We start from the raw sequence: 22,062 nt of genomic DNA on the forward strand, positions 1-22,062 counted from the left end.
AGACACTCTGTCTGGAGAGGAGAAGGTGTTAGGGATGTGATGAGCCTAAATGATTCTAGGTGTACCAGAACCAAAAAAACAGAGGACTGAGATTATGCTTAATAGAGATACAGGTATGCAGATGAAATAAAGTAGAAACATGAGTATACACAGTAAGCTGTGAAAACATTTTCTACAAAGGTAGAATATACTACTAACAAGGGCACAGTATTTGGTGACCCTTGTAGCAGCAAATAGGCAGACACATAGCCTAAACAGTCTGGTCCCCTTTCTAATTTTGTGTTTCTTTTGGGCTCAGGCATCAGCAGCTCACCATCCCCTCTTCCCCAGCTCAGCACACTGGCAGTGAGCAAGGAGGAGACAGTAAGCATACTGCCTTAGAGAAGGAATGGCAAAAAATCCTACTAATTTTATCAGATGATGACTGTAATTGTTTTATTATAAAGAACCTCAGTACAAAGCTACCTCCCATCTTGACTGGATCTTAAGAGCAGTACTGATGTGCATGCAAGAGATTTCAGATTAGTGATAATAACAGGTAAATTCTGACTGCAGCAAAGGATGAGCCTGTTTCTATGAATGCAGTGGTATAAATAACTGATTATGCCAGTGATGGCAGGAGCTATATAACAGCCTCCCAGTCACAATATGATATAGTAACAGGCCTTGTGTCAAACCCCTAGGAAAATCCTAGGCAAAATACATACTAACCTCATTTGTTAGATTATACAAACAAGTTTGCAAGTTTATTTTTCAGTCATGTATTTTATTTGTCATAAGTCCTTAGCTTGGATATCTGTTATTTCTAGAAACTCCATAAAAGCTATTGTTTCATTAATTAAATAGAAGCTTTTAATAGTAATGCTGTAATGAAGAGTCCCCCTTTAACCTGCCAGTTCTCATCATATCAATAACGTCCAAATTATACCAGGAACAAGAAGGTTGAAACAAAGAATTAATTTGGTTTCTGTATCACCCAAATCCTTTTCCCATATTGTACATACTAATTAAAGATGTAGCTACAATAATTAAATACCTCAGAAGTCTCCAGTGCCACACATCAGCAATATTATGCACCAACAAAATGGATTATAGAGCAGCTATATTACAACTCATTTCCTAAACTCACAGCCTCTGCATCAGTCCAGCTTTCATCCTGAATTTCAAATCTGAATTATTGTGAAGACCAAGAAATAATGCTGATTATTCATTAGATAGATTCATTTTGTGTCACTTTGGCATTACTTCTGCTGAAGACTTCCATAGGTAATCAAGCATATCTTCATTACCTACACAGCCCTCACAAAGATGAGTAAGGTCAGAGTACTGAAGCAACTTTTTCAGTGCTCTACAGAAGCAGAGGGCCAAGATACTCCATATGTCAAATTAGTTGTAGCACTTTCCTTTTATGACTGAACATTTGGAGTATCCTTTACCATTATCATTTTATGTTTCCCAGAATTGTCGGCAGAGCAATGTAAAATATGAGCGCTAGAAATACTTTAGAAATGCTGTCTCCTAGTTTTGCTGATTTAAAATTGAGTGTCAGAAAGCTCATGTTTCAAAATACAGCTCCAACCCTCACACTCCTGCAAATCACTTGGGAGAAGGCAGTGCATCAAGCTATTGTTTTCTGTTCTTGCTTTTCTGCATCCTTATAAGCAGATACTTAGAATGTTCTTCTAGGAAGGGGACCCACCTACCAGTGTCATGCTGACTTCATTGTCCTCCTGCATTGTACATCTTTCAGCTGTGCAACACAAACCCAGGGGATGATGAAGGGAAGAAGAGTATTAAACAAACCGAACCTCTCCATTTCACTTTGAAGGAAATCTCTGCAAGCTGTTGTTTATAATGAGTCTAGTTCTAAGCTGGACATGTGCAGATTTTGTTTTGTTTTGGTTTTTGCTGACTCTGCAAACTGATATTTGGAGAGAACTGTCTGGGGAAAGCAGAGTCCTTTATTATGGCCATCACTGCCAAGTGATTTGGCAGATTCCTCTATGGGATGCACAATCCAATAGGTTGTGTGAGAGCTCAGCTGGCCAGTTACCAACAGAAAAGCTCAACTTCAACAGTTTTAAAATCTTATTATAGCCAATTTGTGGTTTTGGCTGAAGAAAGGAGGAAGATGAAAAATAGAGGTAGTTGGGTGTCAGTAAAAGATGGAACACTGAAGTAATTTTCACTGCTGTGCCACAAAGAAAAAAAATGCTGGCTTTATACATTGGTTAAATCTCACTGAGGCAAGCTCATGCACCAGGTACATACTTAGTTAAAGCTGCAGAGGTGCTATCATTTGTTCTGGCCCTTTTTTTCTAGAAGATTAAGGTAATACATCTCTATCTAATGAGCATAAAGGCAAGACCTTTTTGTTTTTCTGGTTGCCGTGGACAGAGTGCCTTAGAAGGGCTTCCGCAAGATCTACTGTGCTTCCCAAATTTGAGGACAGACAGAATTCCCGCATTACTGAGACTGGCCCAAGACTGCCTTCGTTTTGTGCCTTGTTCCTATTTGCTCAATTCAGCAACGTTACTGGTGAAGCCACAGACACTAAGAAAACCTCTCAGGTCTAGAGCTCTCAGACCATTTGTGTATCATTCAGGTTGTGCCTTCCACCAGAAACTGTGACATTTGTTTTGTTTGGACCTGAAGGGTAGAGGGAGTTGGAGGGTTGTTTTCACTGCTTTCAATGATTCCAAATGACATTTCTTGCTAGAGAAAATTTGTTTGTTTGTTTGAGAATCTAAATTCCCTGTCAGGCATAGTCTGGGAAACTGAGGATATGAGAAAGAAAATAAAATTTGTTAGGGCAAAGTATAAACATCCATAAAACTGAATAGGGAAACACCTACAGAGAAGCTTGTAGTTTGCCAGCAAACTAATTAAAGTCACTGAATGAGGAGGAAGGTGTGACAGCTGAAACGTTAAAGTAAAAATAAACCAGAAGTTTAGTTAAGCAATTATAACAGGAAATTACCTCTGGGTTCCCTCTCCTGCCTACTTTTCCTGGTTCTGCTTCCCACCGACTGAGCAAGTCACAAAAGTGACTTCTAATCTGGCAAGCCTCCATTGCTGGTGTTCATCTATACACACAGAGGATATCACAGACTAGCACCTCCAGTGCCCTTTGATGAGTTTGGGAGGGCACAGCATCTCTGCTCTGTCTCTGCAGCTATCTGCCTCAGCTGCAGAAACCTGTCCATCCCATCCTGCATCCTGCCTGCAAAACATGGCTAGCTAACCTATTACCTGGGGAATCTGATGTTTTAATGCTGTTTATGGTTGGCATAGCATACTGCAGTGGGAGCGTTAAGTTCTAATACTGTTTATAAACATGTGTAGGACTTCTCAGACATGCTCTGTCTCCAAAGTCTATTGGAGACTATTGCTTTTGGAAATAACATGCTCAGTGACCTGTACTTTTTCTGAAAGGACTGCTACTTAGTAGGGGTAATGAGGCTGCCTTCCCAGCTCTGACTGCAAGAAGAGTTTAAGTACTGTGTCGCTGAAACTGAGAATTGGAAACGACTCTCTTCCACTGTTCAATAGCATAGCCTCAGTCAAAACTACAAACAAAGCAATCCGTGACACCTCAGGAGGAGGGGAAACATCTCACAATCGTGAGAGCTCTCTGTACACTGGGCTCCTATTCAGTTCCATGAGAACTTGTAAATGAAGAGAGCATGTGGCTCCTTCTTACACTGACTTGAGCTGTGCAACAAATTCCTCAGAGGCAGTGCCAAATTAAGTGTCCTGAATAAGGATGGCTCCATAAATTGACATTTTCCTGCCCTACATTCAATTGCAATCTCCATCTTTATCAAGGCACACCATGGATTGGAGGATTAAACCCTGGATGCCTGCCAGCAGTCATTTAGGCATGGAAGTCCAAATGTTTCCCACTATACTGAACACTTATTTGTGCCATACTACTGCATGTCTTAGCATAAGCTTCATCTTCACTATGAGCCAGAACACTTACAGCAGCACATCAGATCACGAAAAAATATTAGAAGTGTTTCTCTGTTTGTACTTCCACATTTGATTTTTTGAGGAGTAATTATGCTGAAGAATAAGTGCGCACACACACACGCACACACACACAAAAAGGCAGAAAATGTTGTTCACTGACACTGAAAAAAAATAAAAATAAAAATAAAATAAAAATAAAAATAAAAATAAAAATAAAAATAGGCCCAGCATACCAGAGAAGGTTTGGGGTACCCCCTGCTTGTCTCCCATTTGCCAGGGTGCAGGATTCAGTGCTTGATGCTCTGTTCCCACGAGCTACACTGGAGGTAGCACAGTGAACACTACCAGCCATGGGACCTGGAGTCCCAGTGTGCCTGCCAAGCTCAGGTCTTCTGCCAACCACCTGCTTTTCCAAGCCGTGTTTTCACATAAAAAGCAATTTGGACCTACACACTGAGAAATCGTACAAGCTTCCAAAACAAAACAACCCCTTTCCCAACGTGATGGGCCATTTAACTTTTGTAAACTTAATCTGGGAACTTTAAAAAAAAAAACAACACAAAATGCCCCAGCAGCATGACATATGAACAAATAACAAAGCATCCTTTGATAGGTGATCGTACCATCCTGCCATAGCACAGGGGAAGTCTCTCCCTCTAGGCAACAATAAACAAAATAGAGTGAATATGTGGGCAGCATTTCAACATCTGCTAGAGTCTCTGGGAAAAGAGCTTCATGCATACAGCTCTTCTCAGGACAGCTGTATACAATACTCACCATCACCTTAAAGTATTAGCATTATTATGTATATTGTTACATTTCTGTTGAATACGACATGTTTTGATTGTTTCAAAAAAAATAAAAGCTATTTACGTAAGGTCACTGCCAACTCTAACAGCTTCCCTGGGTAAACAGGATTTCTTTAGGCAACATATAATATTTTGACATCATGGCAGTTTATTACATTTGGAAATCCTTTCCTGTTTCCTTCAAAACAAAAGATCAGTGAAACACTGTTTACAGTGAGCAGAAATCCTAATGAAGTTCATGAAATTAATGATTTCCTTTAATCAAAATCATATCTTCCCTTCATGCTCAACCTCAGTTTGGCTGCTATGTATAGCAACACATACCTCTATACTTCTTACTTGCAAAGCTTTCTTACTGAAAGCTTCCCTTGGGGATGATAAGGACCTAGCTACAAAAGCCTACTGAGCTACTTCTCCAGATGCTATATATAATCACAACAATACTTTTTCAATATATGATTTGATTGTAATGAAATTCATATCAAAAATATTAATTGCAAAAAAGTGCACAAAAAAATTCTAAATGCTGAGTTCAGTGCCAGAAGTGTTGCAAGTGCTCTTCAATTTTTGTGTACTTCTCAGAAGTACCTCTTTGAACTTAAACTTGAGATTCAACATACAAACTATTCATTAAGATGTGACCTTCATGCTGCCAGTTTCCAGTATCTTTTGCTCATAGTTTCCTACACAAAGACCTTGTTTTTCTGCTCTTTCTCTAATGTGCATTGATCACTCATTGCTGCTCATTTTTTGGGTTTTTTTAGGCTCGTCCCAAGGGTGAAGGTCTGACACCGTACCAGGGCAAGAAACGCTGCTTCGGTGAATATAAGTGCCCCAAATGCAAGAGAAAATGGATGAGTGGAAACTCCTGGGCTAACATGGGACAAGAGTGCATCAAGTGCCACATTAACGTTTATCCTCACAAACAGGTAGGAGAAGAATCAGCCTGGTGGCATACAGTCTTGGAACTTGGAACTCTCTTAAATTTGCAAAGCATGCCTATGACCTAAACAAGACTTGGCATGGACTACAGCATGCCACAGAATAAAATTAATATAATATTAAAATAGAAAACACAACCTTTCACAAATGAGCTGCAGTTCTCAGAGTCCAGGGGAAGTGAACTACCTCCAGCTTTGCAAAATCTGAATACCCTTTCAGTAACAGTACCTCCAAAACAAAATCTTGAGTCATCATTATCATAAAAACAGACTTTGTGGTCATATAACCTGAGATGGAGCCATTAGGTAATAGAGAGAACAAGTTCAGCAGCAGCAATAGGTCTCCTGATACTTCTGACTCCCTTCGTGTTTACACCAATTTGCTGTTTTATTGCACTGGTGTCAGTGAAGTTATTTCCAAAGCATAATTCTTTTGTTCATCCATTTACTAAGAATGGACTTGGATAGGGAGGTGTGGATTTGTAAATATGTAGCACTAGCAGTAAAATAGAAATATTAAGAGGACTTTTACCAAATAACTTAGTTAAACAGTAAAGCAAGGCAGCCTGTATAAAAAGACAGTTGTTCTTTTCCATAGTACTTGGTGGTGCCCGAGCTAGGAACTTCATACGAAAGTCTCTTAATAAGCCGAAACAGTCACGTGTAAGTAGAAGTTCTAGTAAGAAATCTATATCTGCAATGCTGCCAGCCATAGCCTTCCTTCCTGCCCCCTGTAGAGTGCAGCTGCATCTGTAATACCCTGCATTCCCAGCCCCCTGTATTTTTGAAACTTACAATGGGAAGACTCACAGTACAGTCAGTCTTCCCAGTGTACACAGTTCTGATGGGGTACAAACAATTCTTGCAAACCATCATCTAATACAGTGGTAGCTAATGGGAGACAGATCAATTGCTTAGACCAACTAAGCTCATACTCCTCATTTTATTGACAAACAAGACTACAGATTGATTTTGTTAAAGTTGGATTTTCATGCAGAAAATAATTTTTGGCAACTCCACAAAAATAAATAAATAAATAAATAAATAGATAGCCAATATATACCACAACGTATGTAGAGCATCTCCCCTAGAAGGAAAGTCTGAGCAAAGTGGTTGTGCTCAGCCTTGAGAAATGATGACTGAGAGGTGATCTTATTAACATTAATAAATATTGTAAGTGTGGGTGTCAAAGAGACATGGCCAACCTCTTTTCACCAGTCTATAAGGACAGGACAAGGGGAACTGACCATAAACTGGAACATAGGAAGTTCCACACCAATCTGTGAAGGAACTTCTTCACAGTAAGCACTGGAACAAACTGTCCAGGTGGGTTTTGGATTCTCCTTCTTTGGAGATATTCAAGACCCTCCTAGATGCCTACCTGTGCAGCTTGTTGTAGGAGGCCTGCTTTGAAGGGAGGTCGGACTCAGTGTTCTCTGGAGGTCTCTTCCAACCCCTACAATTCTGTTATTCTGTGAAAGCTTGCTTTGCATTGCCAGAAAGATACCATTGCAGGCTCTCTTCTAAAGAACCATTCTACAACCACAACTGCTACTGGAGCAACATCTACGACTTAATGCTGCTAATTTCAGTACAGTCACAAAGGGAGATACCTGTGAGTGCATCTGTCTTAAGCCACACAACAGTTTTCTTCAAGATGGCTGATACTGAGAAAATGCAAGAAGCATTATGGAAAAAATTTAGGTGTGATTTTGCAATATTGCTGTAAATTGTTGTGGATGAAATAAGCAGGAATTATTTTAAGAGTTTGGGAGGTGTAATTTGCTTCAGATGCAGTTCATCCAAGCTGAATTTTATCAATAAATAGAGCTCTGCATGGGTCAGGTTACTTGCTCCCCACTCATAACCCATGCTCAAATGACAGATGGATTATTTGGAAGTACTTGCAATAGGTGAAAAGGAAATCCCATTGGAAGACTTAGGTGACTCATTAGCCAGCTAAGTGCCTGTAAAATACAATAAACTTTCCCTGGGCTCATAAAGAACACTTCATACAATTTCATGTGATTTTGGGGAGAGGAAGTGTGTTAGTAAAAAAATAATCCTGAGTAATATTGTGATTTTATTATTATGAAAAGACAGTAGTACTGAAATTCACTGCAACAAGCAGCAATGGAGACAGAAACAAGCTTATTAACATTATCCCACTCAGGAAAATTTAATCAACTCTATTTCTTCCTTTTATACGTGTGCATATTCATCTAATTCTAAAGGCAAGTTTGGCTCAATTTCTATGGTAACTCTGCATTTCCATATCCAGCTAAAATATCAGTCTATAATACCTAGTGCCTTGAAGCAATATAAATTAGAGTTTTTGAAATCTGACATGTCTGTGACAGAGAATTTGCTTTAGACTTGACGCAGTTAATTCACTCCTAGATGATATTTTTTTGTGGGGTTATTAATTCACTTAAATAACACAGGACTATTTCTGCTGTAGGATGAACTAATGGCCAAATTAATGAATACCTCTGTTCCTGGTGGACAGTTTAGATGATGAGATTGGCCCCTCCCTCACCCTTCTATCTCTAGGTTAACACCACTCTGATTCCAAATCTGAAACCAAGATCTTTAGATTATTCTGCTGACATATACCAGAGTTCTCATTCATGCACAGAGTTCCTACGCATTATGCTGAGCAAACATTTTTCTTCCCCTCTCAGTGCATCAGTGGAAGTTCTTAGTTAATTCTGTGCTCTTAATGACTTTATTATAAGGACTTCAACAGTACTTCCACACGTCTGGATCTTCCAATGAACATTTTTTTCAGCTTAATATAATAAAGACACTGTCTCTCCCTAGAAGCAGTTTTTACACTCAGTACCTGTACAGATAAAATTCCATTCAAGAAAGAAATTGATACCGCTGTTCTGTAATGTCTGTTCTTTCACTGCAGTAACCATACTACATGATATTAGTATGTATATATTTTTTAATTTAAATTAACATAATCCAGATAAAATCCAGTCAGAAGTTTAACCTCCATTCTACTTCAGACAGTGTTACTTCTAGCAAAATAAATTATTTCTTCTCCAAAACAATCTGGGCAATTTACCCCTCTCTGCAATGTATTTTAACTCAGCATCCTTTTCTTACTCCTTACCCTACCATTTGGTAAACAACTTCTTTTTTTTTTTTCTGCCTCCATCTGTTAAGTCACAATAATATCCTTACATTATTAGAAGAGGGCCATTTTGTTGGCAGATGCTAATCATTGTTATTTCCTCAACACTGACTAATCTTATGCTAAGTTACAAAGGCCTTCAGAATTACAAAAATTACCTAAGTGTAAGCAGTCCAGACCACTTCTAAAAATATTCAGTTGTCACATTTCCTGGGTGAGGGCATATTACAGCATCTCCATTTCTGTACATGTGTATTGCATGAAAGAGTTGGCACAATGATTCTGTCATAAGAACTTCTACCAGGTCAGATCTACATCCTCCATTTCACACACCATCCTAGGCAGAAGAGAGTTCCCACAGAAGGTGTGGTCCAGGAGAAGACACAGCAACCCTCTCCAAAGATACTTCGCCATCCTTCAGTGTTGCCAAATGAACACCTTTAAGTTTCTCCCCTATCTCATCCAGTAGACCAAAATCTGTATAATCTATTCAGTAGCTGAATGGGCCACCATGTGGTTTTTTGTTTGGTTTTTTGTTTGTTTTTAATATCAACCCTGACTATTGGAGATCAGGATGCTTTTGTCCAATTTAGGAGAAAAAATTTAAATTTTTTGAATTACTGATTGCTTGATATACTATTGTGAATTAGAAGCTCAGTCAATTCCCAGGCTTGCCCTTTTTCTAGTCATCATCTTCATCTCTTTATTTCATCTTACTCAGATGCTTTACCCCATCTGTGTCCTGTAGGGCTTGTTTATAGCGTATTCACAAGGGATAGTTTGAGCCTAAATTCCGTTTAACTGCAGATAAGAATATTCAATGGATACCTCTGGGGTAGCCATTCAAGAACATATGCTGGATCTGTGAATGGCTTCTACAGCTACACTAAAATGTTGATTACCTATGCATACCTTTCACTAGATGGTCCCTGGAGATGAGAGCAGCAACACTTCCCTTCCACCTGCTCTTTGTTCCTGGAGGCTTTTTCCTGGAGTTAAAAGAGCCTATGCCAATTCCCCACAAGGAAAGCCTCTTCAGCTCTGTTCTCTTATTCCACATACCCTATCTGTGAGAATGAGCTTTTAATCTCTCTGCGGCAGGAAAAGTCTCCTCAGCAATTTTACAGCTGTGTATATACTTCGGAGTGCTCTATAAATACAGTTCTAAATCTTTGTGTTTGAGAGGGATGGCAGAGCATGCATAACAAGTAGTAACAAAACAGCCTGACTTGCACCTCTGCTGCCTCAATACCAACTAATTAAGAGTGGAAAAAACAGGTGGCTTTCACACCTGAGCTGCAAAACTGCTCCAGCTGTTTCTAGAAAACTGCATGCATTTTTGTTTTCATGACTAAGTTCCTGGTGGAAATACTTAGAGGAATTCCCAAGACTTTGAGGCCTGTTGAGTTCAAGCTTTGCTGAGAAACAGGAGAGCAAAGAACTGCCCAGACCAAGTTACTGGATTCCTCTTTCGAAAGAGATTTCCTGCCTAGTCACATTATCTACACTAAACAAACAAAACAAAGGAGAAAAAAAAAAAAAAGAAAAAAGCTTCAGATGGAACTTAATTCTACTTCTTATTATTTCAAGAAATTTGAATTCCATAGTTGTTTGTTCTCCTCATTGTATTGCTCCACCATGGAGCCAGTCCTTTTAGCCTTTACCAGTGTTCTTGGCAATGTATCAGCCCAGACGCCAAGCTCTGAATTTTCATTTTCTTCCCCTGACCGCTCTAGCAGCAGCATCTGTGCCTGTTTCCTGGCTGGCCTCTTATCAGGGTTTCTCCTCTGACTTTGTGGCTGACTGCAGGGCTGTTTGTGATGACAGCTGTTGCACTGGTGTAGAACCAGCCATCTGGTGACTGACTTGTCCTCTTGGACATGACTTACTTCCAGCTGTCAGGAATTTATCACTAGACTGAAAATAATTTGGTATGTAAATACATTCTTCATGTTATCCAAGCTATTACTTCCACAGGCAATGCAGTGATTCCATCATAATTCCCCTATCCAGGTGCAGTTTTTCTTCCCTCAGCTTGGGGAGGAATGGCTCTGATCACTCTGAAGCCCAACACACAAGTAAGCAGATTGAGGCCTGCAAGCATGATCTCTCCTGTTTGGATTTAATCCCTCTCCAGCAGCTGGAGAGGAATCATTGCATTTCTACCCTTGTGTGCCCCAGCAGTGAGAAAACAGGTCATCCCAGACTGCTGCTCCTCTGAACCTCAGAGAGATTTCTGCTTTTCAGCTCAGGTGGCTCTCTTTCATTCCTATCTGGCCTGTTCCAGAGGCATGCTGCTGACAGCAGCTGCCTGCTCTTGCATCTTCATGCCATGGATCTGCAGCCTTCTCAGCACAGTCTTTTTGTTCCACAGCCACAACTGAAGGCCTTGTTCATGCCATACCAGCAGGAAAGCAGAACTCTGCCACACAAGAAAACATACTGCATTTAATCCTTTCCCCCAGCACATAATCTTTTATTGTACTAAAAACGTACAAGTTCTTGATAGTTTTTGTGCTTTGAGAGAAGCATAGGAACTAAGGATCCTGAAGACTTGCCCCTTATCAGTACCCTGCCACCTGTAACTGTAGAATCAACTCTTAAATACATCTAACTTGTCATCTACTTATCTCATTTGCTCCATTAAGATCAGAGGTGATGAGTCCAGAAATTTACTTATACTTGTTTTCTTGTGCTTAAATTTTGATATGATTTGTATACATGTGATACAATCAAACTGTTCCAACCTAAAGTGGAAAAAAAAAAATCAATCTTCTAAATAGAATAAAAAGCACCCATTTTGCTTCCACTAAGAACAATTTCCATCAAAGATGTCCTAGTGATGTTTCCACTAACACCTAAGACTTTATATATACGAGTCATTTTGACTATGCTTTTTTCTTTATTTTGAAAAAAAGGATTTATGGAATACAGAGTTCAATCAGTACACACAGACTGGGGAAGCATTACTTCACAGTCTAAAGTTAATTTGCAAGACAGAAATTGCTGTATCAATTTAAATTTAGTTCAGTTTTATTCACCTTGGGCAATGGGCATTAGTCCCTGCCATCAAATGCCTTCCTGGTGCAACTGCAGAAGGTCATTTCCAGCCATCAACAACCAAAGAGTGTTAAATAAAAAGATGTAAAAGCTCAGGACATCGAGAAATGCCCTTCCCCATAGTATTTACAGAAAGTAGACCATCAAATCCTGTTTACTTGCATTTAAATAACAAACAAACAAAATATTAAATTCTCCATTTAACAGAAGAAAGAATACCTTTCCTAGAGAAATATAGCAGGATTTTCTGCTCTTTTACAGGCTGCTCTTTCTAAGGAAAGGCACTGTCCTTCAGCTTCAGCCAAGCAGCCTGTTCTCTACCCAGGCCTGCTCCAAGTGCACTGCACCTCCCTGCTATTAGGCTCCCAGAGGAGCAGAACTGGAGGATTAGAGCCTCCTTAGCTGCATGGATCATTGAGACGGCTCCCCAAGTTACCCCACAGTGTGTAGCAGCACAACCCTTCAGCAGCCTCCACCCTCCAAAGCTGGTGAGAATGGTCCTGAGTCAGCTTCAACTGTCTGTACCAATGAAATCTCACTTAATCACCAGCAGACCTTCAGCTATCTAATGCCCTGCCATTTTAGAATAGCATTAAAGTTGCAACTCTGTAAGGTTACTGTCTCAAAGGCCTCCACAAGGTTAGAACATTAGCAACAAGAACGGAAGGATAACAGCTGCAGCACTTGCAGGGATTTTTACCTTGCAGGAAACACACAGAAATAAACTGGGGCTTCATTTTAGGCACAAACTTTGCAAGCCTAGCCCCGTTTTGAGGCTTCAGCCCTCAGCAGAAGCAGAACCCAGGCCTAGGCTCAGCTCAGCTCCTTCCAGCCGACCCTTGGAAACCCAGTTTCCTGCCTTGTAACCCCTCTCTCCCCAGCCTCTGTGTACACACTAGTAACAATAACATCTCTGAAATGGAAATGCTTTGCAGGCCAAAAAGCTGAGCTCAATCAACGCAGGGGGAAAGCAAACCACGGAGAGCTATTGTTTCTGAAAACAGTCCAAAAACTCTTGGCGCTTCAAGACATTCCCAATGTCCTTTGCACTATTTCCAGGAAAAATGATTCCCAAGGCCATGTGTATTAAAAAAATCTGGCTTATATCAATAAACATGATAACTGCTGTATTTTTTTTTTCTCTTTAATCAGAACACAGCTAGCATGTAGAAGCAATCAGAGCTGAGTCAAATAGACTGTTTTAAGTGCAACATTTCAAAGCTCTAAAATTATCCATTATGGAGAATAAATTAAATCTTGGAGCTCCTAAACCTGGACATCATCTTTGAGGGAGATTTATGTAATGTAAACTGTTAAAGAAAATTTATGGGCAGATGTTGGTGGAATAGGCTGTAAAAGAGGCATAAAGGCAGCTTTTCTGGCCCAACAAGCTTATTCAACTATTCTCTGTTGTGTCAGAAGCCCAGAATGCACCAGCATTTGATTTGCAGTCTCAAAATCAAGACTGACAGTTCTGATCCAAAATCTTCCTTCCTCATCTGCAACAAATACAGGTCCAAGCACCCCTTATCCAATAGAGGAAAAGCAACCTGCAATTAAACTGTAAATAAATTTAAACTCAGAAATTCACATAGAATTTAAATAAATAGATTTAAATTAAATAGATTTAAACTCAGAAATTCACACCGTGGGTAGGAATGCTGAACTGGTAACAAGACATTGGCAATCACTATTGAATTGCTCCCATACGTTTTTTCTACTAGCTACGCAACATAACAAACAAGTGTTGTACTTATAATTCAATACAACTGATCACAGCAAGAACTTGCAGACAACCTCTTTTAGGAAAAGTGTACATCTTGCTTTGTTGTAACCACTGAAAGCTGGGAAACCTCTCCATTCCACATAGTGTGAGCAGCTCATACAGCATAACATTGCGAGAGAAAAAAAGAGTTTCAAAAGGCTAAATACTACTTATTCACTGGGACTCAAATGGATGGGTTTGACATGTAGAATTTAAAAATAAATAAATATCCAGGAAACTCAGAGGACCAGGTATACTTCAAGGTTTTAAAGATGAAGACAGGTCTGTAGTATTTAGGAAAGGTATGAAAACGGTCATAATTTTATCCTTTTTTTTCATCCTTTCTTTGTTACAAGAAAGATAAGCAGTAGTCTGCTATCCCTGTAAGAACAGTGAGAAGTTTATGGCTTATTCTGAGATTTCACATCATGCACTGTCTCTACCACAATCCCACAGAACTTCCACCGTCGTCATCTTGGTAAGGCATTGAGCATTTAAATCATATTTCAGGTACATTCCAAGAAAGCTGAGAAATTATGTTATGATATTTTGTTAGTATAAATCAAACGGTGCATATCAGTGTTACGTTCTACCTCATAGCTCTATCACCTCTGTTGATTAGATTTTCCAAACAGCAATGTCCCTACTACAATACTTAATATTTTTCCAGTGATTGCAAAACTTCTAACATGTCATAGAAAATTAAAGAGCAAGGATTACTAAACTGAGAGCAGCTTTGTTCCTTTGTGCAGTTAAATATACTGCCAACCCTGTGATTCCACAAGTGTTCTTAAACAATATATCCAAATTATCAGTTTGAGAACAGAGGTTGTGTTTCTGGTTCTTCATTGTTTGGGTTTTTTTTTTGTTGTTGTTTATCCTTGTTTTTATTAATAGCTTTGCATCTGCTCTACTTAAAAAAAAACAACATCAGCCTCATAAATATTGATTGAGACCTTGCTAACCTATGTGATATCTGTGCATAGATAAGACAGTTTTCCTGTAGCAGCAGCTAATCGCTGTGTTGTTAACCCTTCCGGCATTCTGGGCAGTGGGATACCCGTGCTTGAGGTGCTAATGCTTTTTGGGACATCTCAGTTAATGGAGCCAAGGGAATAAATTACTGCGCAACCACATAAACATACTCCCCATTTCATTAGTTTATCTACAGCAAGGTAAATAGCACCTTTATGAGGCACAACATTCAAGATTGTGAGGCCACTTCATGCCACTATGAAGCCAAGAGTTGAAAACATTTTGTCTCCTCAGGACAGTTGGACTTTTGTAACTGCAAGCTGGGTTGAGCATAAAAATACGTCCAGCACATGTACTAAAGATTAAAAACAGTGACAAAAGCCTTGAATCAACTTCTGTTCCCACCCTTCTCTGCAGAGACCCCTGGAAAAGCCGGACGGCCTGGACGTTTCAGACCAGAGCAAAGAACATCCCCAGCACCTGTGTGAGAAGTGCAAAGTTTTGGGCTACTACTGCCGCCGTGTGCAATAAGCCTTCCAAGTGGCCTCTTCCCGTCCACCTCATCCTGAAAGATCCTCTGACAGCACACGATCAAGAGCAACATAACACTTCAAGATAAAAGCTAAAATAATTGCCAATATTGCCTTTCTTTAAACTAACAGTATGCCTTACCATTAACAGAATGTAACATTTCTCCTGTGTACGCACACACATGCAACAGGTATTTACAGGACTATGGTGAATTTGTATCCACACATATATATGTAAGCTTACATATATATATGTACACACGTACAAGCATTACTGACAGTGTTCACAACAGAACCGCAGTTGCAGGTTCTGCTGATTGTTTACACAGACCCTATATCATGTTCAGGTGAAATGAAGTACTATTCTTTAGACAAGACATAACATTCACAAGGACTGTATGTGATAAATGGGTTTTGCAGAGGTTAAATAACTGTGGGGCCACTGACTAAAAGCACTCACCCACAATATGAATATTATTCCTATTATATGACAAGACAAAGGAAGATTAAACAAGCCATAGCATAAAAGAAGGAAAATAATTGTTTTTCCAGTTTTAGAAAGTCTGAGAGTTTTGTGTTGCTGCTTTCTTGGACTTTTCTATTTGTTAGCATTACTTAGGCAGAGCTTAGGCAAAATAAGTTTTTTGCAGGATGTGGCAAAAAAAAGTGAAAAATTGTTTGAGGGTGTAGTTGTACAGAAAGGGAACCCATAGCATCGGGAAGGATTCCAAGAGGTTTTTGGAGGAGATATAATTGGCTTGCTTGTGTGACTAACAGATCCTTCTCTTGTCATATAATTCTGCTACAACAGGTTTTGCATGTGTATGCGCTATTCATTAGGCTGCAAGCACACTAAATTTGCTGTGAATGAAGGGGGATAATAATACTTAAAATTGTCCTCCAAATCCGTAATTGAATGATTAGCCAAACTTACTATTTATAATACTTTTAAAGCCACTTTCTGGAAATATTTTTAATGTCCTGTTTTCTACTGTAGGAATTTGTTATAATGTAAAACGTTTTAGCCATAAAGTGTTATGAGGTATGAAGAACACTCTATATAATCTTCCCACTTCCCTGTCTTCCTGAAACACCTATTTACCTTAGGAGAAATGTAGGAGTTATATTTGGTTGTCCCATTTCAGGTGGAACTTTGGGCAGGGTAATCCTGTTGCGAAGTAGTATCTCATCAGGGATGAGCTGAAAGTACCTCGAGACAGTATCCTGTTTATGTGTCTGTATAAGAATACATCAGCATAAGGACAAAACAAGAAATTCACTTGCATTATTCACTGAGAAAACTTACAGGGATAACGGTTTGTGTGTTTTTAGGTTTGGGTTTAAAAAAAAAAAAATCAACAATTTCTATTCTTGTGAGGTTTCTTTTAGAGATTGATTTGTGGGAATACTTAGTGGAAATATTTAAAATCCTAAATAACTTGTTGTGAATTAAATCTGTTTCGAGGATTAATTCTATAGTGCTAATACAGAGAGAGTTTTGTGCCAAGTAATACCAAAATGTAACCAGTACGTGTAGTCAAGCTCTTGTAAAGTGAACTGAAATCTCAGCGAGCATTCCTCTAGGAAACGTAAAGGTCTTTACAAATTTGTTCTAAGGTGAAACTTTGACCATTTCTCTGCTTTTCTCTAAACAGGGCAGAATTATTTCTGCTTATTCTGGTGGTAGGGTGATGTACATATCTCACAAACTGCATTATTTATGTGTAGTCCAAGTGACAAAGCCCACTGGTCAGTCTGATGAAAAAACCTTGGGATTTATTGATTCTGACCATGACTCTTGCATTGGCTCCCTGACTGTGGGCAAGTCATGAAGTCCTTTTTGGACTTCACTTCCCCCAGCTGCAAAAGGGGGATAGTCATACTTCAGCACACCTACCTCACAGCAGTGTTGTGAGGCATACTCAGTATCTATTAGCATTTTGACATCACTGGATGAAAAATGCTATGTAATTCTAAAATCTTAAAGAAATTTAATCACTTTGAAACTAGTTTTGCCAAGATGGTAATTCTATAAACTAAAAGAGCTGAAGAATAATATTATTGAATGTTAACACTAATAAGAGATTTCAGTGACGTCAGTCAAGATATACAGTTTTAGCTTTTTCAAATAGAAATGCATTCTTTTGCACAGACTCAGAAAAAAGTACCTTAGAGAGAAAAACAAAGATCCTAATTTGCCCATAAGAGAATAAAATATACAGGTGATTTTGAGGGTGGATTTTAAAGCTTGACCTCCAGTTGTCATTCTTGATAATTAATTTCAGGCACGCATGCTTTTACAGAAAGAATCACAGATTCAACCAGATCTGTTTTTTTGTTTTAGGTTTTTTTTTTCCTTTTGAGCACTTAACAGAACACGAACAAAGATATCCTTGGTGCTTCATATCCAACTAAAGGATAAGTAGATGAACTCCATCAGGTGAAAATCAGAGAATTATTTTTCTCCCTCAAACTCTAACACTGCTACCAAGCATTTTTTAATTTTTAAATAATTCTTGTCTTCTGATAACCACTAAAACTTGGTATAGCTACATCAATATATAGCATACCAGCAGATATCAAAGGCCATCTGCCAATGCCATAATATGCAATCATCGCTATTCTTATGACAGTGCTCTCTTAAAAATCGTTTGTCCAGAGTCAGTGTTTCATGGTGGCGCTTTCAGATTTTATTTTGAAATAAAATTCCTAAAAGTGTATGCGATCAGCTTCAACATACTTAATATCTCTCCATGTAGAGTAACGATTCTTAAAAGTAGAGCTAAAAGAGTTCAATTTTTATACCACATTTTTCCAGGTAGCAGACAAAGTATGTAAGAAATATTAAGCATTTCTAAAATAATGAGGAGGAAAATAGATTTTCCCCTGCACTTACACTGGGGAAGAACAGATAAAAAAATGTGAGAAGCTATAAGCTAGGCACTGTCCTACTTCATCCTGCCTTACTTGGACTACAGCCCGCTGGGGCTGGAAGCAGTGTGCTGATCTCACTGTCTCTGCTGAAGCTGAGAGGCATGGCGTAGGGCAGGAGAGCACTGGGAACCCAGACAGGACACCCTTGTCCTTGTGTCTGCAGGGCTCAACTCACACATCCCCTAGAATGCAGGGCAACCCTGTTTTTCTTGTCCTGCTCAGGGCTGAAAAACTTCCTCTCTCTAGCAAGCTGGTGGCTGAGGAAGCACAAATGGGGTTCCTCCGTTCCTCCTGCCAAGGTTTGCTCATAGGACTGTAGCATCTATGATCTAGTGCTAGGCATCTGCTCCATGCTCTTCTGCATGCTTGGTGTCTTGCTGGAAAAGCATGGGTTTAAGAACTACACAATAGCTTGTGGTTATTGGCACAGAAGAAAAACATCTGAATTTTGATTTCACATCAAACTCCTTCCAAAATGAAAAAATACAACCCTAAAAGTCTCACTTTGACTGGGAAGAGGATGAGTTTTTTACCACTTGTATTTTTAGGAATACTTTCTGCTGTTCTCTTTAAATATTTCTACATTTAATCCATTAGTAAGTATTCCTTAAAGGGATTTCCAAGCAGCTATCAGTAACAAAGCAGTTACAGTAAAGAATTTAAATCAGTGCAGATCTCCCTAAATAGAGTATTCTCAGGGACGTACCTGAAATAAATTTCTCTCTCTGCCTTTATTTGTCAAGCCTGGTTTTAAACCTCATAAGATGCTTGCCATTATTTGCCTTCCTACAGATCCATAGGTCCATCCAGCATGCAGCAGTTTTTTGGGCATGATCTCCTTCCCTTTTCCTCCTCTTTTGGACTATTTTTGGTTCATTTGTTTCATTAAAAAAAAAAAAATCTTATTGTTTTGCTAGTTGGTCTGAACATTTCACACAGAATTTGTCTTTGGCATTGGCCCTGCACTGGAGAAAATTATTGGGAATCCAAAATAAGTAGTGCAGTCTTTTAGTTGTTTTAAATTGATGCAGCTCCACTGAACTTGTTACAAATACTTCCTTTAATGACAAAGAAAGAAAGGATTTTTAGCCTTTAGAACCCTTTAGCCAGTTTCTACTGCTGCTACCACAGACATAAAATGATGCCACACAAGAAAAATCTGAGGCCTTTCTGTCTCAAAGTTGCCTCTTAATTTCAAATAAATACACAGAGTATATATTATTTCTGAAAATAAGTGTATTTTAAATTCCCCATTATATGGGACAAAATTTATAAACTAAAAATGTGAATTTACATATGTCTGAGAGAAGTCTTTAATCAAGAAGCGCTCTCTGTATTTTACCTTATGTATAACATGAAATTTAGATCAAACATGGGTTGCATACCCAAGAAGATCTAGCCATTATTTCCCAAACAAAACTACTTCTAAAATATTAAGAATCTTTTGGAAATGTTACTATTCGTAGATTAGTTCACTATGTCCTGCAGTCAGATGGAATATCCTTATCTCTTTCTCTAGTGTGAATGCTAAGACTGATTCACTGAATAGATTGCAATGATTTTAAAAAAACATGTTTATGATTGAAGCAAATTGATGTACATTCTCCATTTGCTTTGCCAACGTTTTAAAATGTAATGGAACTATCCCCATACAAAACCATCCTCTAAGTTATCACTCTACTCCTGATCAGGCTGCATCAAATCTCTTTCCTGTCCACAGAACCACTGCTGTCCGTTAACATTGCTATTTTGCTGAAGTGCTCAGAGGGCTGATCAAGATCTTAGACATAGGGATGATGGTTTGTGTTTCTAGGATGAATTTCAAAGGGACAATCGTGTGCAGTTACTAGCTATAGATGATTGATATAAATGTTTACCCTGTATGAAGTATTTTACAGTTTTACTTGCAGATGTGTATTTATCTTGAGTTATACTTGACATAGAGTTTCTTTCAATTTTTTTTTTTAATACTATGTGTGTATTTTGGAAACCTTTTTAGATGTTAAAATTTTTGAATGGTTACAAATATTTCTTGTAATACTGAATCATTATCTTATCTGGAAACTCTTTGCAGTAACTTTTTTGTATATATTTGAGGGCCTTTTTAAAAAAAGTATTGTTTGTTCTTTGGGAAAAAGTTTTTACAGCTTGGAAGCTTTCAGAAGGGCCTTCCTCTCAACTAGGATACTAACAGAGGTAAAAGTTTTCTTAAGTATTTTGCAGAACTAGGGATGTATCCTCAAGAAAATATTTATGGAAGTAATTTACTTTTTTTTTTTTTTTTTTACATTGCTTTTGTCTGTATAAAGTATGCAACAGAACTACATTAAGAAGGAAATATTGTCTACATAAAATATTATATGAAAGTTGGTACATAATTCTGACAAAAAAGAAAAAAAAACTTGCAATTCTTTAAGCCATATTGTTTTTGTTATCCTTGGATGAAAATATCAGTATTAAGTAACCAATATATTATTCAAGTGCTTTGACTTATATGAAAATGCTTATACATTTTATTTATGTGTATCTGGGGAAGGATTGCTAGGAAAAGCTATCACTAGATGTGTAGCAAGCGAGAGCAAATAATAGTATAGTGTCACTTTATGACCTTGTGAAAGACAGAAGATGCTGAAAGCACCACAGAGACTCAGCTTTCAGAGACTCTGAAGCACAAGCGTCGAATTTCAAATGGTAGTTCTTGTCCTTTTTCATGGTGAGAGGGGAAAAGAGTTGGTTGGGATGCTGTCTGACAACTCAACTTTCACAACTCTTTGCAGACTGTGAGCTCAGCTATGCAGCATTGGATACAGCAATAATATTAATCAAGGGATGTAAGAGAAATGCATTGAAGTAGATGATTGTAAGGATTTATGTTTATTTTAATTAGATCTCATAGCAATATAGAATATGCATGTGCACGTATTTGAAGCATTTTTACACTTTACATTTCATGTAGTTTGATTATATTATGAAGGACTGGGTTTTTAGTTTGATATTTTACCATGCTAAAATGGGAGGTCTGCCCAACCCTGTACTGGATTCTTGTTTCCTTTAAAAGATTGTTTAGTACAGCACTCACTGCATTGTGTACTAGTGCTAAAACTAACACTGTATCTTATGAATTTCTTCAGCTTTAAAAAAATAACCTAATTACTATTACATTTGTTTAGCTGTACCCACTGACCTTATCAGATTCAGTTGGCTATTTGTACAATTTCATTTTCTGTAACTGTTAAGAAACTTGTACAGCTAAAACAAAAACAGAACCTATGGACAACAGCCTCGGAGGTGCCAGTTCTGCTTCAGCAATCAAGATGACAGCTTACCAAGTGACTATGTTGCTAAAGAGACTGTAAAACCTCTGTTGTGGATTGTCCATAAAATGGCATTCCGACATGTGCCTTATTTGCTGGATAGTATACAGCTTTCCTCTAGTATTCTAGCATTTTAATGCTGTATTATAATAATGAAAAAAAACAAAAAAAAAATCAAGAGTGGTGTGGTTTTCTTGTAATACATTAAAATGATGTCATTATGCTAATTTCTTAGTTTAGGTATACGGCCTCTAACACAAGGGATCCCCTTCATTTAAAAAGAAAGTATTTTTAGTAGACTAATGAGCACGCTGTTCTAGGCTCATACAAACATGGTGCATCTTAGACATTTGGAGCATTGTAACATACCTTAAATATCAAACCTGATTGCTAGGAAGATGAGAGCTCTCCTCACTAAGTTTGCATCAGAGTCAAAACATGTACATGTGTGTACAAGGGAGAGTCTGGACAAGGAACCACATGGATCTGAAGCCCTGAAAAAAGACATTTCTATCTGATGATGAAAGATGTGCTCCTAGCTGAACCCCATGTAAGACAGTGAATTAGTAGTAAATTATTGTTTTAAGCACAAAACATGCTGCTTTTCGGTATAA

General features: G+C 38.4%; 1 protein-coding gene across 2 annotated transcripts in view; it reads left to right on the top strand.

Moving 5' to 3' along the window:
• The window catches only part of ZCCHC24 (zinc finger CCHC-type containing 24), a 99,609-nt gene extending 77,998 nt beyond the window's left edge, over nt 1–21,611 (top strand). Inside the window, exons 3-4 of one of the 2 annotated variants that reach the window (XM_032445273.1) lie at nt 5,549–5,713; nt 12,192–13,509. In XM_032445273.1, the coding sequence (XP_032301164.1) occupies nt 5,549–5,713; nt 12,192–12,332 (306 nt within the window). In that variant the 3' untranslated portion in view covers nt 12,333–13,509. Of the gene's footprint in view, nt 1–5,548; nt 5,714–12,191; nt 13,510–15,087 lie in introns of those variants that run through there. The other variant, XM_015866370.2, reaches the window with a different exon arrangement.
• Nucleotides 21,612–22,062: the final 451 nt, after the last annotated feature.

The sequence above is a fragment of the Coturnix japonica genome, chromosome 6 (assembly GCF_001577835.2).
Source record: "Coturnix japonica isolate 7356 chromosome 6, Coturnix japonica 2.1, whole genome shotgun sequence".
Taxonomy (NCBI): Eukaryota; Metazoa; Chordata; class Aves; order Galliformes; family Phasianidae; genus Coturnix; species Coturnix japonica.